Source organism: Muntiacus reevesi, chromosome 3 (genome assembly GCF_963930625.1).
Source record: "Muntiacus reevesi chromosome 3, mMunRee1.1, whole genome shotgun sequence".
Classification (NCBI taxonomy): Eukaryota; Metazoa; Chordata; class Mammalia; order Artiodactyla; family Cervidae; genus Muntiacus; species Muntiacus reevesi.
In genome coordinates, this window is record NC_089251.1 from 172,549,299 (window position 1) to 172,573,655 (window position 24,357).

The window sequence follows — 24,357 nt, forward strand, 5'->3', positions numbered from 1 at the left end:
AGTATATAAAATTGGTATATTTAAAAGGTTTATGGAAAATGGTTAAATCTCTTGTGTAATTATACTATGGGATAGACATGTTTCACTGGAGACTAGTTCTTCTGCCTGGTATTTTAAAAGATATAGATTGTCACCTAGGAAATAACAACTAAATATACTAACCAATAATATTACCTGAGCCATACAGGTGAAGGAAAAAAAAAACCTGGGAACTAACATACAAGGACTCATAAAACTAGTGATTTTGCTTTGGGTGTAATTTGTAAACTCAAAAGGATCTTTGCTAAATACTTTATATAAACCTTTGAAGGCATGGTAAGTTAAACTCTAAAGTTCTAAAACAGACAGTAAAAGAAATTTCAGTTTCGTTAACGATCTTATCACTGATTTTCCGATCTTTAGGTGACAGAACTGTTCTTTGGAAAACTATAAAAGCAACTGGCTTTCTCTTAGAAATCTCTTACAAACCAAAATGTAAATACAAGCTGCAAGGACTGAGACTGAGCCAGATTAGCTCCATCAGACAAGACCAGAAACCAAGGGGAAAAAGTGGCAGCTTTAAAATTAAAATCGCTGGGAATGTTCTCTTAACCAAACCTTACATATAGCAAAGCCTTGGTCATCTGAGCAAACAATGTAAATGTATTTCAGCAGTCTTTGTAAACTAGTAAGTTTACATTGTAATACCTGATTCATGGTTAAGCTTTTAAGTGAAGCTATGAGATCTGTGGTTTTGCCTGTCTATTTCTGTGTATACATTATACATATGAGATATCTCTACTTCTAAAAAGTTTTATCAAAATTAGATTTATAAATAGCTATTTAATTTTAATTAAAAGCACTTACATTTAAAGACAGTGGCTAAAGTGACTTTCAGGTTCATGTGAACTGGGAAATATTCAATATTAAGTTGATATCTGGTATTAATGTTTGTTTGTTTATCTAATTGATATAGATATGTCAAGAGTCATCAAAATTATGTAACTCCTTATTGTACCTAGATTTAATACATAAGACCTTACTATATCTGTTTTAAGAAAAATGACTTGATATGATGAAATCTGAAAGCAAATGTAAATGAGATAAAATCATTGGTATAAACCATTTAAAATAATTATATTTTAGAAATGTCTACCTAAAATAATCTTTCTAGATATTTGATAACTGAGTTTGAGCAAGCTCCAGGAGTTGGGATGGACAGGGAAGCCTCATGCCGAAGTCCATGGGGTCACAAAGAGTCAGACACGACTGAGCAACTGAAATGACTGACTGACTGAAAGTCCCAGGACTGGTTTAATTTAAGTTACAAAAGTTTATTGAATAAAAGATACTGAGACATCAATTACTAAATTACAAAAACTAAAGGTATTTAGAAATATCAATAAAAATGTTGGTATCACATGGAGGTGTTGTCTATAAGAGAACAAAAGTTTTGAAAACTTATCACTGGTGTTTATGATAACCAGTCTATAAAATGTCAGTGTAAAAGACAATTCATTGCTTAATTCTTAGCAATGAACACACACTCCATAATGTGTGTGTTCTCTGGACTAGCTCCCAGCGAGGACCCATGGCAGGTGATCTAAAAAGTGCTTATGAACCACAACGGATTCAATAACACTCTGCAACATCTTACATCATTCTAGTCTCAAAATAACTTTACCATGAAAAACTAACTTTTTTGTTTTTGTTATAAACAAGTGGACTAGAACATTTCATTTAAGTCATAAAGAAGTAGATTGACTTCATTTAAGTCAAAAGCAAGCGGATTTGAAATCAGATCAAACCAATACACGGCAGACATTCCGTGTGGGAGGCAGTGTGAAGTGAGGGGTGCTGGGGGAGACCGCGTGCCTGGGACCCTGGAGGTTCAAGGTGAACGTGGAACCACCGTGGGGAGGAGCAGAGAGGGGCTGCCCCTAGAGAGGCGGGGTGATGCCCTGCCTTCTGACTTGTCCCAGACTTGATCACAGACCTCCTGGAAGGGCGGTGGGAGTAAGGGAAAGTCTGAAGAATAAATGGCCTGCTGCCTTGTATTTTATTTACCTCATCTCTTTATTTAGCTGCCCTTATAGGGAATGCCATCCAAGAAGGACTGACTTGTGGCAGCTGGCCAGGGAAGAATCGCTTTCGGACACGCAGGAGAGGATGGTAGAGAGAAGAGACTGGTGGGGCCCGAGCGACGGGAAACTCGGCCCCCGCAGGACCGAGAAGTCGCCCGTGGCTCCTCGGCCGCCCCCCGTCCCAGGTCCCGGGTCCGAAGTCACCCCGGCTTACCGGAAAGAGCCTCCTCATCACCCCGCACCCCGGGCACTTCCTTACAGAGACTCGCTCACCGGCCGGGCGGGCCTCCCGCGGGCGCCGTCCCGCGAGCGCGGCCCCTCCGCCGGGGCCCCTCTTCCGCGCCCGCCCGCGGATCCCCGCTCCAGCGAAGCCGCTCCGAACGCCGCCGGACGAGCTCCCCGAGCCGGGGCCGCGGGGCGTCTGGCCGAGATTCGAAAGAGCGAATGAAACTGAAAACCCCGAGGAGAGATTCGGAACTTCTCTGTGGTTGCGCACTCGACAGTCTCAATCTGCGCGAGAGCGACCCTGGCTGGACCGGGCAGGCGAGGACCGCGCCCCGCCGATCGCAGGAGCTGGGTGCGGAGGAGGAGTGGGCGGTGAGTACGAATGCAGGGCGGGCCCCCGAAATGTTCTGTCTTCTCCCGCCACCCCGAAGCCAACACCCGGGAGACCGCGGGATTGAGCCACCTGCGCGGCTGACATCCTGCGGGAGACGCCTAGGGCAGGGGAGGGGGCTGGGAAAGGCGGGAGGGGCCGCTGCTGCTGGACTCGGGAAAATCCGTCAACGTTTGGCGGTGAGCTTGCTCCTCCGGAGCCCTAGGAGGACTTTGCAACTTGCCGATGAGCAAACGGTAATAAATTCACGGCTCTTCTGGAGCTCGGCTCCAACAGGAAGATTGGACTCTTGTACACCGTCCTCTGATATGACAGACCAAGGGCGGGTCGGCCGCTGCTGGTTTGATTAACAGAAGGGAATGACAAGCCACTCCAGTATTCTTGCCTGGAGAATCCCATGGACAGAGAAGCCTGGCGGGCTCTACAGTCCAGGGGGTCGCAGAGTCGGACACGACTGAGTGACTAAAATGGAGTGAATGGTAATCATCACAGAGAAAGTTTGAGAGGTTAGGATGGAAAGTGGATAGAGGAGAAAAGAAGGGACAACTGAGCTGGAGATGGCAGCGGCGGTGGGGTGGGGGTGAGGGAGGAAGTGAGTTCACAGAAAGATCAGAGGAGGAAGAAGTGGCTCATGGAGTGAGCAGGAGAGCCAACAAAACGTGGGCTTTTCTTGCCCACAACAGAAAAAGGCTTTTTTGGAGGGAGGATAGCTATTCAAAGTGAATTTGGCTTTGTAATGTCATTTTTTTTTTTAATGAGTAATTACATTTGAAACTTAAGAAATACTTCCTGGGCATAAGTGTTATTTTTCTTGTTTTTCAGCAGGGCTTCCTCAGTCTAGGGCTGAAGGCTTTGGGCGGTGCCAGGAGGCACAGGTATAGGCACACCCCAGGCTACGTTTTCTGGTCATGCTCCTAAAACTGCAGGGAGGAAAGTCACTGGCTCACACCACAGGTCATCTTCTGCTGATACTGCTGCTGACTGAAGCTGGGAAGACTCTGGGCAGTGAGTGTCCTGGATCTGGGGCTCTGCTGGGGGAGTGGGGGACTAGAGAAAATGGGGAGGGAAGGGGCTCCACCCTGGTGGGTGCCTGTCCACCTGCTCTTAGGATGGTGAGGGTGTGGTTTAGCTGGACTGGCTGCCCGGGAGATGACACCCTGCCTTCCGGGACCCCGCCCAAGGCAGGGTACTGGGCCTATGCTCCTGGAGCAGCTTTCCCTCTCCTGGCAAGTCCCACCTCCTACTCCAGTAAAGCTTTCCTGATGCCTAGGGACCCATCGAGAATGTGGCATGTGTCCTATGGCATCTTTGTTCCCATTCTGTTGAAAGTCTTGTCTGTTCAGATAGATTTTAAGTCTCTAGAAAGCAGACACTGTCTTCTGTTTTTGCTACCTCAGAAGCTGGCGTGTGCCTGCTTAGTCACATAGGTGTGTCTGACTCTTTGCCACCCTACGCCAGACTGTAGTCTGCCAGGTTCCTCTGTCCATTCTCCAGGCAAGAATACTGGAGTGGGTCCCCATTTCCATCTCCAGGGGATCGAACCTGGGTCTCCTGCATTGCGGGCAGATTCTTTACTGCCTGAGCCACCATATATCAGAGAAATCTTCCTGCTAATAGTATATGGACAGAAAAGATCCACGGTGGCATCAAAGTGTTTAACTAAAGCTCAGACAGTTAAAGGTGAGGCAGGACTGAGGATGCAGCAGCGGAGGGGTTCTGGGATAGAGACCCCTCCCTCTGCAACCGGGCCCTGGAGGGGAATCTCCCAGACACACCTGTGGTTTTCTCTCTCAGATGCCCACTCTCTGCGCCTCGACCTCACTGTCAAAAAACAGTCCAGTCCAGGACAGACCTGGTGTCAAGTCCAGGGCTCTGTGGACGCAAAGCCTTTCCTCCAGTATGACAGTGACAGCAACAAGGTCAGACCTTTGGGTTTGTGGGGGAGGAGGTAAACGACACCAAAGCGTGGACTGAATTGAGCCAAACGCTGGGAGAAGCAGCAAGAGAGCTCAGGATGGTCCTGCCTGTCATAAAACTGGACAAAAAGGAGATGAGGGGTAATATGGGAGGGGGTGGGGAGCTGGAGACAGCAAAAGAGGGATGGGGCGGAGTGCAGGCAGGGAGGTCCTTCCTGTGAAAAGACTGAATGTGATCCAGCCTTAGAGACCCGGTGGATGTGATGGGTAAGAGGGGGAGGTCATGGTCAGAAGACCACAGGCCCCTAGATGTGCAGACACACTTTACTGGCTTGGCAGGATGGACTGTGGACAGTCCAGAAGAATTCATTGTGTGTGGGGGGGCGCGGGTCCTCCCTCCCTGCAGGTCAGGCTGTGTTGTCAGCGTGAAGCCGAGCAATGCTCTGGTGCATCCTTGCTCTTCAGCCTCTGTGGACGGGCAGTCCTCCTCCTTGACACCATGAGCATAACCTGGACAGTCATCGATCCTGGAGCCACTGCCCTCAAGGAGGAGTGGGAGAACAACCAGGAACTGGCAGAGTACTTCAGGAAGATCTCAGTGGGAGACTGCAGTTATTGGCTTAGGGAATTCCTGGAACACTGGGAGAACATGCTGCTCCCAGAGCCCACAGGTAACTGAGTGGGGTGTGGGGGAGGTGGGGGAGGTGGTAGCTTTCTTCAAAGGTCTAGTGCCTTCATGTGTGGATATGAGCACATATGTTTGTGCAACTGAAAATATGATGGATGGAGAGAGTGACTGATCTTTTGGTGGACTTCCTGTCTGGAGAGTCAGTGATGGGCATAGCACAGAACTTGCCAGCACCCTCCTTTCCCAGCCCACCTCCCTCAGCACAGGAGCCCCCTTCCTCATTAACCAATGACCCAGACCCCTGGCACTGCTCAATGCTCCCCAAATCTATATATGCATTATCACTGATCCTTTAACCAGCTCCAGTGTCACTTAATGAAGCCCTTATTCCTTCCCAGACAGAATTAAGTACCTCCTCAAAAAGAACTCACAGTAAACATGTCCAACTGAAAGATAATCAGATGGACGTTTGTGTCTCACTGACTCAGACAGTAAAGAATCTGCCTGCAAGGCAGGAGACCCAGGTTCAATCCCTGGGTTGGGAAGATCCCCTGGAGTAGGAAATGGCAACCCACTCCAGTATTCTTGCCTGGAGAATCCCATGGACAGTGGAGCCTGGTGGGCTACAGTCCATGAGCTCGAAAAAAGTCAGACATGACTGAGTGACTAACACAACTCAGGAGAAAAATGAGCTCCACGAAGACTGAGCAGAAGCCCATTCATCTTTCCACAGCCAGACCTGAAGAGTGGCTTCACATGAGTTGGTAACTATATGGGGAACGTGTGCTGTCTAAGGACAGCAGGTGCTGAGGAAGGTGTATTCTTAGGTTTGACAAGGCTTTTGCTTTTTCGTTTTAGAACCACTAATAATGGCCCCAGATATCAGCCAGTCTGCATCCATCCTATTGGTCGCTGGTATTATCCTATTGATCATCACCCAGTTAGTTCGAATTGCTTCACCGTCATGAATCTTATGAAGAAATCAGGGACCACAGCAGGTGAGAAGCCAGCTGCCCTCTGGCTCCTAGGCAGGTTTGTTCTGGTCAGGACTTCGGAGAGGTGAGCCTCGGGTCTCACCAAGCCCCTGTCCACTGGACCCATCTTTACCTAGATGATGTTCTGTCTTTGTCTTGGGCCCCCACACTTCCCTTTAGGGTTGGGATCCACTCTGTTGCTGGGGTAGAAGAGGCTGGTGTGGGCAGCAGGACAGTGCAGTGGGAGTGGGGATGAAGACAAGTGTCTTCTCCTTTGGGGGCACCGGGTACAAGATGTAGACGTGGTGGGGTGGGATGTTGTCCTGAGATCTTACTCAGGCTTTCCCAGCCCTTTGATGAAAAAAGCCTTTTGTTCTCTGATGATAGCGTTATCTAGCTCAACATTTTCCCCAATGTTCTAACAGCTATTCCATCATCGGGATATTTCTCCGTGGACTACGAGAAGGTACAATGTTAAACCAACTCTGGGTGGCAAAAACTGACCCTTGATGACAATCTGGCTGTTGATCTAATATATGACCTTCTACTCAGAGTGAGGTTTAACAAGAAGCTAAAGAAGCTCATGCTTAAGAATTCCTTCACTGTCCACGACTGTTGATGGGCCCTTAAGATGTATTGCTTGGTCATTTTGAGGATTTGCGAAAGTCAAATATTTGCTCACAATCAGTTAAGACTTCCAGTTCTATTCTTTCCATCAGACTTCTCTTCATGTGGGGTGAAATTGGGGCAGGGGGCGGGGGTTGGCATTTTTTAAATTCTGTTAAGAAGGTAATGCATCAGGGATATACTTATGTGATTTAATGAGACATAATTTATGTCTTCACACTCACTTTCATGTGTAGTTAAGTTACCACATGCTTTTATGGGCTGAACGTGTTCTTCTTAATTCATGTGATAAAATCCTCACCTCCAGGAAGCCTTGTTGAAACCACTTAGTTGGTGGTGTGTGGTTACAGTCTGTTGTGATACAATCAGAAGTATACATTTGTTCAGAGTCCTGATTCCTGGAGCAGAGTTTCTAAAACCCACATTTTGGTGTCATATTTGGTATTCTGAGTGTAGAACAATAGCTTTACTTTAGAGACCTAGCAGACTAATACATATGCAGAAACCACAGTCAAGTGTAACTGCCTAGATGTCCTGACACAAAAGTATGAGTTGTGGCTCCCAGGCTCCAGAGCACAGCCTCAGTACTCGGGGCCCATGAGCTTAGTTGTGTTGCAGCATGTGGGATCTTCCCGGACAGGGATTGAACTCGTGTCTCCTGCGTTGGCAGGCAGATTCATTACCAAGGAGCCACCAGGGAAGCCCCTAACTGAATTAATAAAAAGACATTCTAAGCTTGATTCTAAATCTTATCTCAGTAATTTATGGATGAAGATTAGATGTTCCATGACTTGCAACCAGGAAATTATGCATACTGGAAAAGATATTAGTTAAAGGACTATCTACAACACACATGGACCCTTATCAGCTGCTCTAAACTAGCTCATGCACAACAAAACTGAAAAGAATTAACTCTTGGATTAATATTTCCCACTTAGAAAGGGCACCTGCACTGAACTGGCTAACAGAGAACACCTAAACCTCAGAAACACCTAAAACCTCAGAAACACCTAAAACCTCAGAAACACCTAAAAACAATGCTCAAATCAAGAGGATGTTTGAGCTCATACATTCATACCAGGACGAGAAGAAGACAATATCGGAAAAAATTTTAACCTTTCAGTTTTCACTAATGTCTGGACAAACTTGGAAGTTTTCTCCTGTCAGGAATATATTCAGTGATGCAGAGAATTCAATTATACGTTGTACCTTTTTTGCCCAATGAGAATCACATGAATGTTTATTGAAAGTCCTTTATTTTAGGGGCTCAAATGTGTGGAAGTCCTTACCGTTAGGTGAAAGAGACCTCACCTGGAAATAGGGTGTGTGCAGATGTAATCCAACCAAGGTGAGGTCAGGCTGGATAAGGGTGGGCTCTAATCCAGTGACTGGTTCCTTTACCAGGAGAGAGAAATGTGGACATGGATAGAAGAGACAGATACAGGAAGACAAGACCCACGGGAAGAGTGTCATGGAAGGACAGAAATAGACATGAGCTCCGCAACGCCAAGGGTTTCCAGGAACCACAGAGCTGTGCACGGTACCTCGGTCGTGTCCGCCTCTTTGCGGCCCCATGGACTGCAGCCCACCAGGCTCCTCTGTCCATGGGATTCTCCAGGCAGGAATACTGGGTGGGTTGCCGTTTCCTTCTCCATGCAACCACCAGTAGTCAGGAAGAGACAAGATGGAGCCTCCCTTAGAGCCTTCAGAGAGGGCCCTACTGACATCTTGATTTCTGACTTCTAACCCTCACAACCTTGAAAGAATAAATTTTGGTTGTTTCAAGCCATAGCATTTGTGATAATTTTTTTATGATGACTTCACTGTACCAACCAAGCTTGCGGGGGCTTAGGCTGCATTCCCAGCACAAAGGGAACTGGTGAGCAAGAAGGAAGGCAGGAGGTAGTTTTAGAAAAGAGCCAAGAAACAGACCCAGGGATGTCTAGAAACGTGACACCTAGTAGACAAAGTAGGAAATACCAGCGAAGGGAGAACTGATCAATACATGACAACGGGAGAACTGGCTAATCACGTAACTAAAAGAGGATTTCTATTTAGCACAGCACACAAACGTTCATTTTAGGTTGATTAATGCATGAAGGTGACTGATTGTGGGCACTCGGGTCTGTATGCCAGTAGGAGCATGTTTGGTGAATAGTTTTAGATATGGGGCTGGAACATTAAAAAGGAGAAGGCACTATTCCAGGTAGGACCCAGACAGAGACCTAAAATTCCTGCCTCAGCCCTGGGGCGGAGTCCTGGCAGCCAGCCCCTTCCCAGAACCACCTGAGCTCTGTGTGGCTTTGGGGCAGCTGGAAGGCCCAGTATCTTGGGGAGAACTGGTCAGTGTGACTGTGTGTGTGTGTGTGTGAGAGAGAGAGAGACAGAGAGAGAGGGTATACGTGAGAGGAGGAGGGAAGGAGAGAGGAGTGACTGTGTTAGCTGATCAGTCATGTCCGACTCTTTGTGACCCTGTGCACTGTAGCCCTCCCGGCTCCTCCGTCCATGGGATTCTCCAGGCAGGAATGCTGGAGTGGGCTGCCATTTCCCACTTAGTTTGTGTGGGGCAGTGACACTAATTTGTGATAGGAAGGCGAATGTGAAGAGAGTGAAGAATGCTGGGAAGAGTGTGTTGGATGTGTGGGGAGCAGCCACAACTAGTGTGTGAGAATGCTGGGAACCTTGGTGTGTGTGTGTGTGTGTGTGTGTGTGTGTGTGAGACTGTGGACAGGTGAGCCTGGGGCAGAAGGGGAGTGGACAGTATGCGTATGCAGAGGGCCAGGGAGGGGATCCCCTGGGGGACCCAGAGAGGAGGAGGAGAGTGAAGGGAAATGCCGTGAGGGGAAAGTTTCTGGAGGGCAGCGGAAGTAGATGGGAGCCTTCTGTGTGGAATTTGTGTGAAGCAGTGTGTACAGACAGTGTGAGGAAGCCAGGGCCCCTGAGGGAGGGGAACGCGGTGTGACTTTGCAGAGAGTGGAGAGCCAGTGGGGCAGGCAAGCGGGCACTTGTGTGTGAAAGAAAGTGTGTGTGGGTGGGGGGTGGGGTGTGCACAGAGGGAAGCGGGTGTGAGGAGATCTGCACGGACAGTTTCAGGACGGGTGACGTGCGCAAGCATGGAAAGATATGAGTGAGAAGCGTGAAGCCTGTGTGGGGAGCACGTGCGTGTGAGGGGGGCTGTGTGGGAGGCTGGAGAGTCAGGGGGGGCTGTGGGTGATGAGGGCAGTGTGGACGCCGAGGGGGCTTGTGTGTGTAATGGGCTGAAGTGTGGAAGACAGGTGTGCATGGAGAGTGTGGGCTGAGCAGTGCATCAGGACTGGTGATGAAGAGGCCTCAGTGGTGACCGGCTCCCCAGCTTCTCCCTTCTCTGGGCCTGGACCCTCTGGCCTGCACAGCATCACCCCGAGGTCCCAAGGGAACCCAACATTGGCCAGGGACAGGGAAGAAGCTGTTACCCCCTGTCATTTACTTTCTTTTTTAGCTTGGAAACACGACACAAAGATATCTGCCTTGTGACAGGTGTCACCCGGGGTCACCTGCCTTCACCAGCTGATGCCTCCCCCAGGCCCAGGGGCTGAACTGCGTTCCCTCCCTCAGCGTCTCGTCAGCCCAGGGCTTCTCTGATGGCTCAGTTGGTAAAGAATCCGCCTTCAATGCAGGAGGCCCCGGTTCGACTCCTGGGTCAGGAAGATCCCCTGGAGAAGGGAAAGGCTGCTGCTGCTACTGCTAAGTCACTTCAGTTCTGTCCGACTCCGTGTGATCCCATAGACGGCAGTCCACCATAGATGGCAGGCTCCCCCATCCCTGGGATTCTCCAGACAAGGACACTGAAGTTGGTTGCCATTTCTTTCTCCAATGTGTGAAAGTGAAAAGTGAAAATGAAGTTGCTCAGTCGTGTCCAACTCTCAGCGACCCCATGGACCGCAGCCTACCAGGCTCCTCCATCCATGGGATTTTCCAGGCAAGAGTGCTGGAGTGGGGTGCCATTGCCTTCTCCAAGGGAAAGCCTACCCACTCCAGATTTCTTGGGCTTCCCTGGTGGCTCAGCTGGTAAAGAATCCACCTGCAATGTGGGAGACCTGGATTCGATTCCTCGATTGGGATGATCCCCTGGAGAAGGGAAAGGCTACCCACTCCAGTATTCTGGCCTGGAGAATTCCAAGGACTGTATAGTTGGACACGACTGAGTGACTTTCACTTTGGAGCCTCTGAGGAATAGGATTCCCTTCAATCCCCTCCTGCCTACTAAACTCAGGGGGAGGGACTCCTGTGGGGAACGCAACCAGTTGGGGAGGGGACCCAGGAGGGGACCTACCCCTCTCCACCGCGCCCCTCCCACCTCTCCAGGCCCAGACCCCTCACTGTCCCCCAACTCCTTCCTCCCATGTTGCCTTTCTCCGCACCTTCCCTCATCTCTTACCGCTCATCGCCGGTGTTCCCAGGTCTGTCCAGAAGCTCAGGTGGGAAGCTGAGGGCTGAAGAATTGATGCTTTTGAACTGTGGTATTGGAGAAGAGTCTTGAGAGTCCCTTGGACTGCAAGGAGATCAAACCAGTCAATCCTAAAAGAAATTAGTCCTGATTATACTTTGGAAGGAATGATACTGAGGCTGAAGTTTTAATACTTTGGCCACCTGATGTGAAGAACTGACTCACTGGAAAAGACTCTGATGCTGGGAAAGATTGAAGGTAGGAGGAGAAGGGGACTACAGAGGATAAGACTGTTAAAAAGCATCACCAACTCAATGGACATGAGCTTGACCAAGCTCCAGGAGTTGGTGATGGAAAGGGAAGCCTGGCGTGCTGCAGTCCACGAAGTCACAAAGAGTCGGACATGACTGAGAGACTGAACTGAACTGAATGGAACACATCAATCACTTCCCACACACCCATCTTCCGATACCATCACATTCAGGGCCAAGGTTGCAACAGATGAATTTTGCAGGGCACATGAGGACTGAGTCAGCACTCCCCATGCCAGCTAGCACCTGAGTTCTCTCACAGACACTTAACTTGGCTACAACTTCATTGTCACTCCAGCCCAGATGTGAGGTGGAGGCTCCACGGGGGCATTGGAGAAATAGACTTTCCTTCATTATGACAGTAACAGGCCCAGACCCTTGCTTCTCTTGGAGGAGAATTAATGCCTTGAAGGCCTGCTCAGAGTGACCCAGACCCTGGGGGAGACATGGGTCTCATGGGAGACAAGGACTCAGAACCTGAGGCCATTCAGCTGGAGAATTGTGGGCCCAGGGTCAGAGGTGGGAACCAGGGCCTGGACACTCTCAGGGGAAGGAGAATGTGTGTGTGCTTAGGAGCTGAGTCGTGTTCAAGTCTTTGCAACCCCATGGACTGTGACCCACCAGGCTCCTCTGTCCATGGGATTCTGCAGGCAGGAATACTGGAGTGGGTTGCCATGCCCTGCTCCAGGAGATCTTCCCAACACAGGGATTGAACCCAGGTCTGCCACATTGCAGGCAGATTCTTTACAGTCTGAGCTATTGAGACGCCATAAAAGCAACTTAAATGACAATCGACAAATGAATGGGTAAAGAAGATGTGGCGGGGGCTTTCCGGTGGGTCAGTGATAGGAATTCGCCTGCCAGTGCATGGGACACAGGTTTGACCCTGGTCAGGGAAGATCCCACTGTGCCCCAGGACGACTAAACCATGTGCTTTGGAAGCCCAAGCGAACCAGAACCGGGGCTTTGCAACAAGAGAAACCTCTGCAGCGAGGCCTGTGCACACCAACACCACTCTGTCCCCAAAGTCTGTCTTTGTTGCCCAGTAGGTTCCCTGGATCCTGGGGCTGAGATGAGTTAGCTTTACTACTCATTCTCTGACATTTGTTCTCCTTCCCCCTTCAAGGAATCTCACACTGGTCAGAATGACCATACTGAAAAGTCTATGACTTTGAGGATGCTCCGGGACTTGGTGATGGACAGGGAAGCCTGGCGTGCTGCAGTCCATGGGGTCACAAAATTTGGACATGACTGAGCAACTGAACTGAACTGAACTGAACAGACAGTAAATGCTGGAGAGACTTGGAGAAAAGGGAACCATCCCACACTGTTGGTGGGAATGTAAATTGATGCACACACTATGGAGAATGGTATGGAGATTCCTTTCAAAACTAAAAACAGGGCTACCATGTGGTGCTGATTCAGTTACTAAGTCCTGTCCAACTTTTTGCCACCCAGGGGACTTTTGCTCGCCAGACTCTGTCCATGGAATTCTCCAGGCAAAAATACTGAAGTGGGTTGCCATTTCCTTCTCTAGGGGATCTTCCTGACCCAGGGATTAAACCCAGGTCTCCTGCACTGCAGGCAGGTTCAGAGCTACCATATGATACAGCAATCCCACTCCTGGGCATATATCTAGAGGTGATAGGTGATGGAGAGACATAAACTGGGACATTAGGGTTGACACATACTCACTACTATACTTAAAATTGATAACCAACAAAGACTTATTTCTGTGGCATAGGAAAATCTGCTCAATATTCTGTTATAGCATAAATGGGAAAAGAATTTGTAAACAAAGTAGCTACATGTATGTGTGTAATTGAATCACTTTGCTGTACACCTGAAACCAACACACTTTTCATCAACTATATACTCCAATACACAATACAAATTTTAATTAATTAAAAATAATAAATATTGATATTGAGCATCTTCTTATATGTCATTGGGCCATGTGTAAGCCTTCTTTGGAGAAATGTCTACTTAGATCTTCTACCCATTCTTTGATTGGGTTCCCTGTCTTTATTATTGAGTTATAAGAACTTTTCATATATTTGGAGATTAAGCCCTTGTTACCTGCAAAGGTGACATCATTTGCAAATCTTTTCTCCCATTCTGTAGTTTGCCTTTTTTGTTTTGTTTATGGTTTCCTAGCTGTGCAAAAGTATGTAAGCTTGATGAGGACCCATTTATTTACTGCTTTTGCTCATCTTTTTGTTTTCTGATTCTACCAGAGTAGAATCCATCTGGAATTGGCCTTCTTTCAAGAACTTTAATTTCCCCTGAATGGTTGCTGGGACCAAGAGAAAGTTGGTTATTTTTTTTTTTTTTTGAATGACAAATAATGCTGGATCATTATAACCTATGTAATTTTCAAAGTTTGTACAATTATACAAAAAAAAAAAAAAAAAGAGGGGCAAACACCCTGTAGAATTATACAGAATCCTTCTTCAAAATGCATTGGCATTGACATTTTGAAGGAAAAATAAACAAATGGGACTGAAGCAAACTTGAAGAGTGATGAACTGGCCTAATTTCAACACTGCTGTGTCTCTGGGACTCAGGAAGCCGAGGAGAGGGAGAGATGAGCGAAGGGCAGGTCAGTGGAAGGGTCAGGACACACGACGATTATCAGTTAAGTTTGCCACCTGAACTGGCACCGGAAACAGTAACTGGGTTGGCTGAAAAACTCCTTCAGGTTTTCCTAACAGGGTGTGGAAAACCCTGACGAAATAGTACAGAAGAAAGGTCCCAGATCCTCCAAGGCAAGCTGAAGGTGGGGAAGGAGGAAGCCCTGAGCTCTCCCCTCCATGACCTTCTTGCCAGAGATTCTTCCCTGACCTCTGATCAATTTGTATTAATTAGGGAGACCAAAATGACAAAATGATCTAAGACGATTCTGGCTATCAGCCCAAGCACAGCTCAAGTGGGAAGAGGCGGCGGCAACAACCCTTGCGGCGGCGAGTGGTTTCACCCGGGTGACGCCTACGCTCGCCCGGCCCCGGGGCGTGGCCTCCGCGCAGGGGAACACCCGGCTGCCGTATAAAAGTGCCGAACGTGCCTCCGAGGAAAGGATATCCGCTGCACTGACCTGGCACCCTCCTCTCGTGCAAAATTGAGATCCAGGTGCCAAAGGGAGAGATGTGTGGCCCCGAGACCTGCCTTGGCTTCCTGGTCCTGCTTCTGATTGTCTGGTTCAGCGGGACGCGCGGCGGTGAGTTCGGGGATGAACCTGCGGGGGGCGGGGGGGGCGGGGCGCGTGGAAGTTGGGTGAGTTACAACCTGAACAGGGGTGGTGACAGCGCAGGCGTTCGCGAAACTCCTTGCGAGGTGGCGCCGCGGCCGCCTCCTCTTTCCCTTCCCTTGGCCCGTTTGCGCCTCGGTGACTCCCCCGGGCTACTTGCCGGCTCTCCGGGGCAGAACAGCGGTGCCTTGGGTGAAGCAGTAATGCGGGGAGTTTGGGAGGTGACGCTAGGAGAAGAGGGGGCCAGGACGCTACAGGGAATGCTGTTGAGGCCCCCAGGGCCCAGCCCGCCCCTCGGGAGTGGGAGTCCTGGAGCCCGGCGGGCTGGGACCCGTCAGCCTCCCGGCGGGAAGGGACCCAGAGAAGCCCCGAAAGCAAAAGTTTCCGATCTGCGCGCAGAGCCCCTTCTGGTCCCTACTGCTGTCGGCCCTTGAAGGACCAGGGCTCTTTATCACTGATCAGTTAACACCTGCAGGGCGGCCGGGCGAGGAGAGCTCCGCGGCCATCCGGGGGCCTGGGCGGGGGTGAGCGGCGGCGAGTGACCGGGCTTCTCTTGGGCGGTGGAGGCGGGAGCTCCGAGCCGAGCCGGACGGATGTGCCGCCCGTCTCCCGGGGGCGCGCATGCCAAAGGCCGCCGCCGGTGCCGCTCGGGTCCGCTAGGCTGCCTGCCGCCCCGGCGCCCCCTGCCCCCGGAACTCCCACGCACTGTATCAGTGTTTGGGCTCCAGCTGTCCTGTCCTGGAAAGTAGATTCTGAAGTTATGATACTAAATGCAGCTCAACTTGACAGTAACTTCACAAAGCTTCACAGTCTTAGAGTTGAAACGAAGGAAAAGTTTCCATCCAGAAATTGAGGAAGGAAAACTTCAGCCTTGGACAAAACGACCAGCAGAGGAACCCATTTATGATCCTGTACATGCAGCTCCAGCCGTGTCTACACGTGTGTTTTGCATCAGCCTAGGGATTTGCTGTCCAGGTATATTTCTTGTAGTGCTAGTATTAGCTGTTTGGCATCTTCATAGTGTGAAAACGATTGAACTGGAAGATAGCATCAGCGCCAGCAGTAGTTCCCAAGGGCTGTCTCAGTCCCGGGAGTTCCCAGATGTCTCAGTATGTGAGAGGCAACACACCCAACAATACAGCCCCCATCTCTAGTTATCCTCCCTTGTGGGTAGAGGAGTAGGACTTGAGAAGCGTCACTCTTTCGGAGGCCAAACCTAAGGTGAATGATATCAAAGTATCTATCCAGGGAGAGGAACTCAAAAGATGTGCTCTAAGAAGGTACCTTTCGGTGTACTTTCCATGGGGGTTATGTAGATGAAAAAGATTCGGATAAAGAGCGACAAGCTTTTGTAAAAACAGAGATCAAGCTTCTGAAATTCAGGTGACAACGATGCTCCCTCAAAGTTGTAAGCTACGAGATCTTCATCACAGAAATATTCCTATTACCCATGTGTGAACAGAAGAAGGGGAAAAGCCCATGGTGGATTTCCTTACATGAACTTGGGGGATCTTAAATTGTTTTTATGACAGTGCAAATATGTAGAGGCCAATAGTCCGCAGGCAACTTCTCAACAAAAGCTAGTTCACATGGCTGTCCACATTGCCTGTGGAATGAGCTACCTGCTCAGAAAGAAGTCCTCCACAAAGACCTGGCAGCTAGGAGCTCTGTCATTGAACAACTTCAAGTGAAGAGCAAAGCCAGTCCCTTTCCAGAGTCTTGTTCCCCATGGACTCTCACTGTCTGGGGAATAGCAAAAACACGGGATCGATGGATGGCTTTTGAAAGTCTGGTTAATAATGAGTTCTCCAGCCTGCCCTGGTGATCCAGTGGCTAAGACTCCACACTCCCAATGCAGGGGCCTGGGTTCGATCCCTGGTGGGGGAACTAGATCCTGCATGCCACAACTGAGAAGTCAGCATGCTGCTACTAAAGAGCCCAGGGGTTTATGACTCTGGCCAAACACCCTAAATGGACATCTACCCGTCTGATGTGGCCAAGTACCTGATAGAGGGTTACCAAACAGCCCAGCCTATTAACTGTCCTGATGAACCATTTATGTGATGGGTTGTGCTGGGCCTTCGATCCAGAGGAGAGGTGCAGTTCCAGCTAAGGGCCCAGTGTCTCACAGAGGTCCGTGCAGCCCTGGGGGCGTGTGTCCGACGCTCCTCTCACAGTCCCCCAGCGTCAGGAGGAAGGTGGCTGTCGAGGCCCACTTAGAGCCAGCCAGTCACATGCATCACCCAGCACCAGAGAAGCACATTTGTCTTTCAGAACACTGAGCTTTAGGAATGCTTTAGGATCTCAGCTTTCTAAGACTGACTTACTGATGCGGAATACTTTCTCAATATCACTTTTATTAGCTTGAACTAAAAATGTTTGTGTAAATCTTTTACACATAGTTGCCTTTGAGATATAGATATATTCTTACAAAAGAGTTTTTAAAATTGTTTAAACCCACATATTTGAAATAACAATCTTACTTCCAACTGTTTTTTATTTTCTTAACTTCTGCAAGATAATGCAGTTGATTCACCTTTAAAGTTTTGCTTTCTTTCACTAGTTCTGGGATGATTTGTCTTCAACATGCAATACTTTTTCTTAGGAAAATAAAAACTGTCCAGCAGTTATGGGCTAATGCCCCCCTCTGCTTTGCTGCAGAGTAGCTTCTTTGGTCCAAAGTGCCCTAGGGGAAGCCACAGATGTGAGCAGAGGATAGTGGCCAGATAACAATTCTAGTGTTACATCTAGGCCAGCTGCTGGTGGGTCTTGTTTATTCCGTATGGCCCTGCTTATGCCAAAACACATAACCACTTCTATCATATGATGACTGGTCTAGCTGAACTAATGATTAGGGGTTAATAAGCCCACATCATGATGGGCAACTCTGGCATTCCATGACCAGAGGCCTCATTTCTGTCAGGCCCCACACAATACTGAGAGCCATGTTTCAGTGATGTGATTTTCTCCACTGCAAGTGACATGGCCTCACTTCTGGACACTTGGGGTCTCTGTTGTGAGCTTTCAAGTAGAAAATGGCATGTAGCACCTTTCTGACCACAGATACCTCTGATGCCACTGGTTCTGCTGGGTCATCTGCCCAAGAATCAGCTCTAGCCATGCTCATCGTTCAACAATTGTGGCTGCTTTTGTGCTGGGACAGCAGATTTCAGCAGAGACCTAGGGTGTGCGAAGCCTAAAATATTTCTTATGTACTATTACAGGAAACCTATGGCCACAGTGGTAATTAACTGGAGCTAGGATAGGGACCACACCCCTGAAGCCCTCCAGAGGTTGTAGCTTGGTTACTTGTCTCTGTATTTCCTCCAGGACATTGTGTACATGTACTACTGGGGATGGGAAGGTAGGGTCTGAAGTCTGAATCTGGAGTTCAATAATACAGTATCCTTCACCCCGTGATAATTTACTAGCTACTCAGGTCTCCATGCATGTCACAAGACCAGGGCATGTGAAATGACCGCTGTGTGATCTGTGGACCCAGTGATAACCACTGTAAGCAGCACCTGGACTGCTGTCCACTGATGGCCTAGAAGTCAGAGCATCGCTTCAACAACTGGGGGACCATGATGATGATACGGTTCCTGTGCCTGATATTAGAAACACACTAGGTGCAATGTGAATGTGAGAGTAGTTTCTGCTTCTGCAGGTTCACTTACCCCAGTAAATAACCATGTGGCTCTTTGGGAAAGAATGGAAGGACTTTTGCACTAGATGTGATGATGAAAATGCCCTCCTCTTTAGAACGTGGCTTCTTTGTTGATACCTTCTGAGATGTGGCTCAGATCCGGAAAATGGGCCTGGATCAGATGTTTGGTAGGGATGGCTGCTTTTGGCTTCCTGATCATCCAGCCTGTGTGCTGTCTTTCTTTAATTCTTTCAATGGTGCAGTTTGTATCTAGCGTCCTGCCCATCTGTTTGCCTTTAGGATTGCCCTGTGCTATGAGCCGGCATCATATTCTCTGCAGTCAGGCCCTGGCTGACACTGAGACTCTCTAATCACTTTGACCTCTGCACCTCTTTTCTGCTGACCTAGAGCATCCCCACCTGGAATCTGATTTTTCCACAACTTCCATCCCTGTTCCGGATAGAAGCCCGCAGGAACACCATGTCCTACCACTATCCCTGACCTTCTGCAAAAGTCATCCTTGAGCTATTGCAGATGCTTCTCATCCACGCTTTGCTCTCGGGCTCCATAGAATCCATCAGGCTTTCCCATGGAGCTGGTGGACTGCTCACCCTCCTGCCCTTTCACACCGTGTCCGCCCTGCAGTCACTTCTCTGAGCCTTGGGTCCCCTCTTCTACCACCTGCCTCGGAAGCTCTGGACTTTCTCTTTCATGCCCTGTGGGCCAGGCCTTTCTCCAGGCTTCCAAGACCCATCCTAGTGGGAGATCACCACGTCTCCCCTGCCTTGCTAAGCCCAGAGACCCGTAATCATAAACTCTCCCTTCTCCAGCTTTGGGTTCTGTGCTCATCCTTCCCACCCACACCCCCACTGGCTGTGATCCGCTTCCTCAGGAACAGCCCCCTTACCCTCTGCATCTCCCACAGATGCTCAGAGAGACCCTGACATCCTCTGGGTTTGGGTCTTTCCTTCTGAACCAGCCTGGCCCACCCCTGGAAACGTATGTGTGGGTTAGTGGCACGTGCAGAGCTTGTGAGCAGGGTGGAAACGAGGCATATCTAGGGCTGTGGGGTTTCCTGCCTGCCTGAGGCTTCGTCGTCTTCCTCAGTCGTGCCTGGTGAGGGGTGGGGGCAGGCGGGGGTCCTGCTCTGTCAGCCCAGCCCGCAGCCTTCCTCTGCTGTCACAGCCCTGGGGGAGGAGGCCTACGGGTCTTCTTTTCCCAAACTCACCCTCTCTGCGGTTTGCCTTCACAGACACTCACTCTCTGTCCTATAATTTCACCATCGATCCTCAGCCCAGACCTGGACAGCCATGGTGTGAGGTTCAAGGCCATGTGGACAGAGAGGTTTTTCTCTCCTATGATTGTGCTCATGCTAAGATCACATTCACAAGTCCATTGGGAGAAGAAGTAAAAACCGTAAAGCCCTGGGAAACACAGATCGAAACACTTGAAGACATCAGGGACCACCTGCTTGACTTTACACTGGAGAAACACAGGGTCACGGGTAAGTTAGAAAGTCGAAGTACAGGAGGAGACTGGGGCTTAAAAACACAGTTGGATGTTGGTCCTTCCCTAGTCGTCCAGAGGAAAGAGCAGGTGTTGCATGAGAGACCAGGGCCAGATCAGCTGGGCCCAGGAGAGGTGAACCCAGGGGAGGTGGACCCAGGTGGGGCAAAGAATCTGTCAAGCCCAGAGGCTGAACTCTTTCTTTCCCACGGTGGGAGCAGACCCTCTCACCCTACAGGCCAGGATGACATGTCACTGTGAGGATGACAGACACATCAGTGGATCCTGGGAGTTTGGCTTGAATGGACTAATGAGCCTCCACTTTGATTCGGAGAATGGACACTGGAGAGTAGATCACCCTGGAGGCAGATGGATGAAAGAGAAGTGGGGGAATGACAGAGCTGTGACAGACTTCCTGAAGAAGGTCTCCATGGGAGACTGTCTGGCCTGGCTTAAGGCTTTCATGGTGCGCTGGGAGAAAATGTTGAAGACCTCAGGTAAGTGAGAAGGGAGGAGAAAGTGATAGTCCTCTCATGGTGACATAGACCCTGTGTGTGTGTGCGTGTGTGTGTGTGTGTGTGTGTGTGTGTGTGTGTGTTTGAGAAAGTGATCCATCGGAGGAGTGTTGTCCTGGGAGAACAATGAACCGGGGGTGCTCTGTCATCCTCCTTCCTCTTCCACCTCCTGACGTCTCTCCTCACAGCGCAGGCCTTTGGAAGATTGAACATGGATTTTTGCTGATGTGAAGCCTGTAGACATCTTTTTGATTTCTGGGATTTATTTCTCACTGTACCCTTTTCCAGAATCATTTTTCAAATGTCACCAATCCTGCTTCTGGAATTCTGTCAATACCACCTCTGCTCTCAGCTCCTGAGGACTCCATCCTCATGTCACCGTCTCTGACATCACAGCAGGACTGAGTGGCTGTGTTGGAAACCTTGCTCCCCCATTAGCTGTCAGAGCCCCATGAGGACTGGGCTCCTCCCATCCCCCCATCTCGCCTGGGGATCTATCACTGGGGCTTCCATGTGATAGGTGTAAACTGTCTGCACAGTAGGGATACCTGAGTCGGGGGCGAGGAGGCATCTGCCAAGTTTGGGGTCTGGACAAGGGCGTCACTCTTACTCTCCTTGCAGCATCACCGACCACGGGCCCCCCTAGATTCCAACCCAGGGCCACAGCCATCAAGTCCAAAGCCTGGATCCTCCCCGTGGTCCTCACCAGTTTCATCATAACTGTCTTCCTGGGCTGAGTCCTTTCCAGGAGCAGGTACTGAGGGCAGAATCCACAGGGAAGGCAGGGGCACAGGGCCTGGTGTGAGGAGGGGGAAGGTGAATCCCAGCCAATCCCCGCCGCTCACTGAACCTCCACGTCCTGGAAATGAGCAGCTGAATAATACCCCATATCATCTGAGAGCAGAACTCAGACAAACTCAGCCCTGAGATCTGAGAGGTCCTCACTATCAGGTGACATTGTGAAAAGGGAGGGGCCCTCACTAGGCTGAGGGCCTATTGATGCTGAAAGGGTTCAGCCACGTCCCCTGACTGAGCACAGACCGCTGGCTGGCAGGGCCCAGGGTGGGTGGTGTGAGGACAGCAGGCGCTCAGGGCGAGGGCAGGACTTCTGGGGCTGAGAGCAGCATGGGGGCTCCACATGACGTGTCAGCGGGGAGGGGGGGAAGGGCTGGGAAGGCCTTTGCAGACCCAGCTCCAAAGGCCTGTCCTCACAGGAAGTGGCTTGTGCCAGGCAGGCAAGGCAGGAGCCCCACAGGAGAGACTGTGGGGAGGGGCGAGGCCAGCCTGAGCTCCTGGGGCAGCAGCAGTTCTGACTCAGCCTGTGGCCTGCTCGTCACCAGCCTCCTGGGGACCCAGAGCCTCCATCACTGAGCAGCCCTTCCTTGAGCAGAGGTGCCTGGGGATGGTGGGCCTGAGCTGGGGTGGAGGCGCCCAGCTGGGCGGGACCAGAAAGAGATGGGGGCAGGGACCCTGGTCCTGAGAGCTGTGTGTGCTGCTGGTTCAGAGGCTGGAGGGGAGCGAAGGAAGGAGGTTTGCCTGCAGCCCCCCAGGGCTGTCAGGAAGCAAGGCCCCTCCTCCGGGGACCTGCTCCCTGGTCCTTTAGGCCCCCCTCGGGGAGGATCCGGACCTGAGTGAAGGGAGCAGGTTGATTCCTCACTGGCTCCAGTCCTGAGCCTGAGCAGGGGGTGTCGGGGCCTGGGGTGACTCTGTGATGCAGGAAGGAAGGAGGAGGGGACAAGACGCTGCTGGGCCTGGGGTGGGGGTGGGGTGGAGGACATAGGAGCCCCCAGTGAGGGCGGGGCTGGAGGGGGCTGGGGAGGGGCAGCCCCAGGAAAGGGACAGGATTCCTCAGCCTCCTGGACAAACACCCTTTTTTTTTCTACAGGAGATGGTGCTTTCAGGAAGCCACAACAGGTGCTCTTGTTGCCCTCATGGAACAGTCTTTCCTAGGCCACCATTGTTCTGCTTCTGTTCACTTTAGAGCCAGGAGACCAGAGCGAGGAGTTCTGAGCCTGCCTTCCAGTTACGACGGCGCAGGTTCTGCACTGTCTCATGACTCTAGTCACATCTGGTGAACACCCTCTTCAGTCTCTTTTTTTTCCCATCGTCTTTTGCCTCTTTCTCTTGGTTGTGAGTGCTGGAATCCCTGCAATGAAATGTTCAACTACTTGAACAAGAAATCTCCTCACATAGGACACTTTCTGTCTTCTAGTTGGAGAAAAATCAGAGTCTTCTCTGTATGGCAATCTCATTGTTGCAAATGATGATAATGCAAGAAAAATACCATCTGCTATTACAGAACACAGGGATTCTTTCTATGTTCAGAGAAACAACTTCAGAGTGTTTTGAACAGAACAAAATATTATTTCTGAATGTCTCTTTTAGTCATTTTATTTCCTAATATGAATATTTAAGTCATTATCTCGCTATTGCAAAAGACATAAATATTTCAAGTTTCCTTTTCTAACCAAGGAGGGAACTCAGGACATTTCACCCTTTTCCCACCTTATGGGATTAAATAGAACTGATGATTTGGCTACATTTATTGCGGAAGCAGAGAATAAAAAGAAAACTCTTAGAGTAACATGCAGTCTTGCTGTCGATCCCAACAGTATGCTGACAAACTGGATCCAAAGATATATTCTGGAAGTTATGCAATGAAATCCTTTTTTGTTTCATCGAGATCTGCACCCTCAGGGGTGACTCTCCTGTGTTGCTCTATGCCTCCACCTCTCAAAGGAGAAGCCAGACTTCACTGCACAAACTATGTCTGTTTTGAAAAGTAGATTTATTTCCCCATAGACAGAGAATCATATTCAGAATAGATAATGAATTACTACAAATAAATAATATAAATTGTTAATTTTTTGGCCACTGCTTGAGCTGTTCACATATGGTGAATTGTTGTTCATGCACTAAGTCATGTCCAACTCTGTGACCCCATGGACTATAGCACACCAGACTTCCCTGTCTCTCACTATCTCCCAGAGTTTGCTCAAACTCATGTCCATTGAGTCAGTGATGCCATCCAACCATCTTATCCTCTGTTGCCCCATTCTCCTCCTGCCCACAATCTATGCCATCATCAGGAACTTTTCCAAAGACTTGGCTCTTCACATCAGGAAGGCAAATTATTGGAGTTTCATCTTCAGCATCAGTCCTTCCAATGAATATTCAGGGTTGATTTCCTTTAGGATTGACTGGTTTGATCTCCTTGCAGTCCAAGCGACTCTCAAGAGTCTTATCTAACACCACAATTCAAAAGCATCAGTTCTTTGGCACTCAGCATTCTTTATGGTCCAAGTCTCACATATGTTCATCAGTACTGGAAAATCCATAGCTTTGACCGGACAGACCTTTATTGGCAAAGTGATGTTTTTGCATTGCACGTCCTACTCAGCATCTTTCCTTTTTCTTCTCAAACCAATTTTACCACTTGACCTTGATGCTCGGTTTTGCCTTCTTATCATGCATGTGTTCACTGGAGGAGCACTTCTGATTTCCTTTAAGTACTTTTCCTTTGCATTCACAACTTGACCAACTGTTTGATGGGAAAGGCTTCTGTTAGGTCCTTACCGGTTCTGTATTTTATTGTGTCCATCTTTAATGAAATGCTCCCTTGGTATCTCAAATTTTCTTGGAGAGATCTCTAGTCTTTCCCTTTCTATTGTTTTCCTCTATTTGCATTGATCATCTAGGAAGACTTTCTTATCTCTCCTTGCCCTTCTTGGGAATTCTGCATTCAGATGGATCTTTCCATTTCTCCTTTGCCTTTCACCTCTCTTCTTTTCTCAGCTATTTCTAAGGTCTCCTCAGACAATCATTTTGTCTTGCATTTCCTCTTCTTGGGGATGCTTTGGTCAGCGCCTTCTGTACGATGTC

General features: G+C 49.5%; 1 protein-coding gene and 1 pseudogene across 1 annotated transcript; both read left to right on the forward strand.

Annotated features, from left to right (window-relative positions):
• The first annotated feature begins 14,654 nt into the window (after positions 1–14,654).
• On the forward strand, positions 14,655–21,274 carry LOC136165154 (UL16-binding protein 1-like). The gene is made up of 4 exons (XM_065931148.1): positions 14,655–14,778; positions 19,707–19,958; positions 20,182–20,457; positions 21,097–21,274. The coding sequence occupies exons 1-4, from the start codon at positions 14,706–14,708 to the stop codon at positions 21,210–21,212; spliced, it is 717 nt and encodes a 238-aa protein (XP_065787220.1). The 5' UTR covers positions 14,655–14,705; the 3' UTR covers positions 21,213–21,274.
• LOC136162904 (tyrosine-protein kinase RYK-like) lies at positions 15,579–17,028 on the forward strand (annotated as a pseudogene).
• Positions 21,275–24,357: the final 3,083 nt, after the last annotated feature.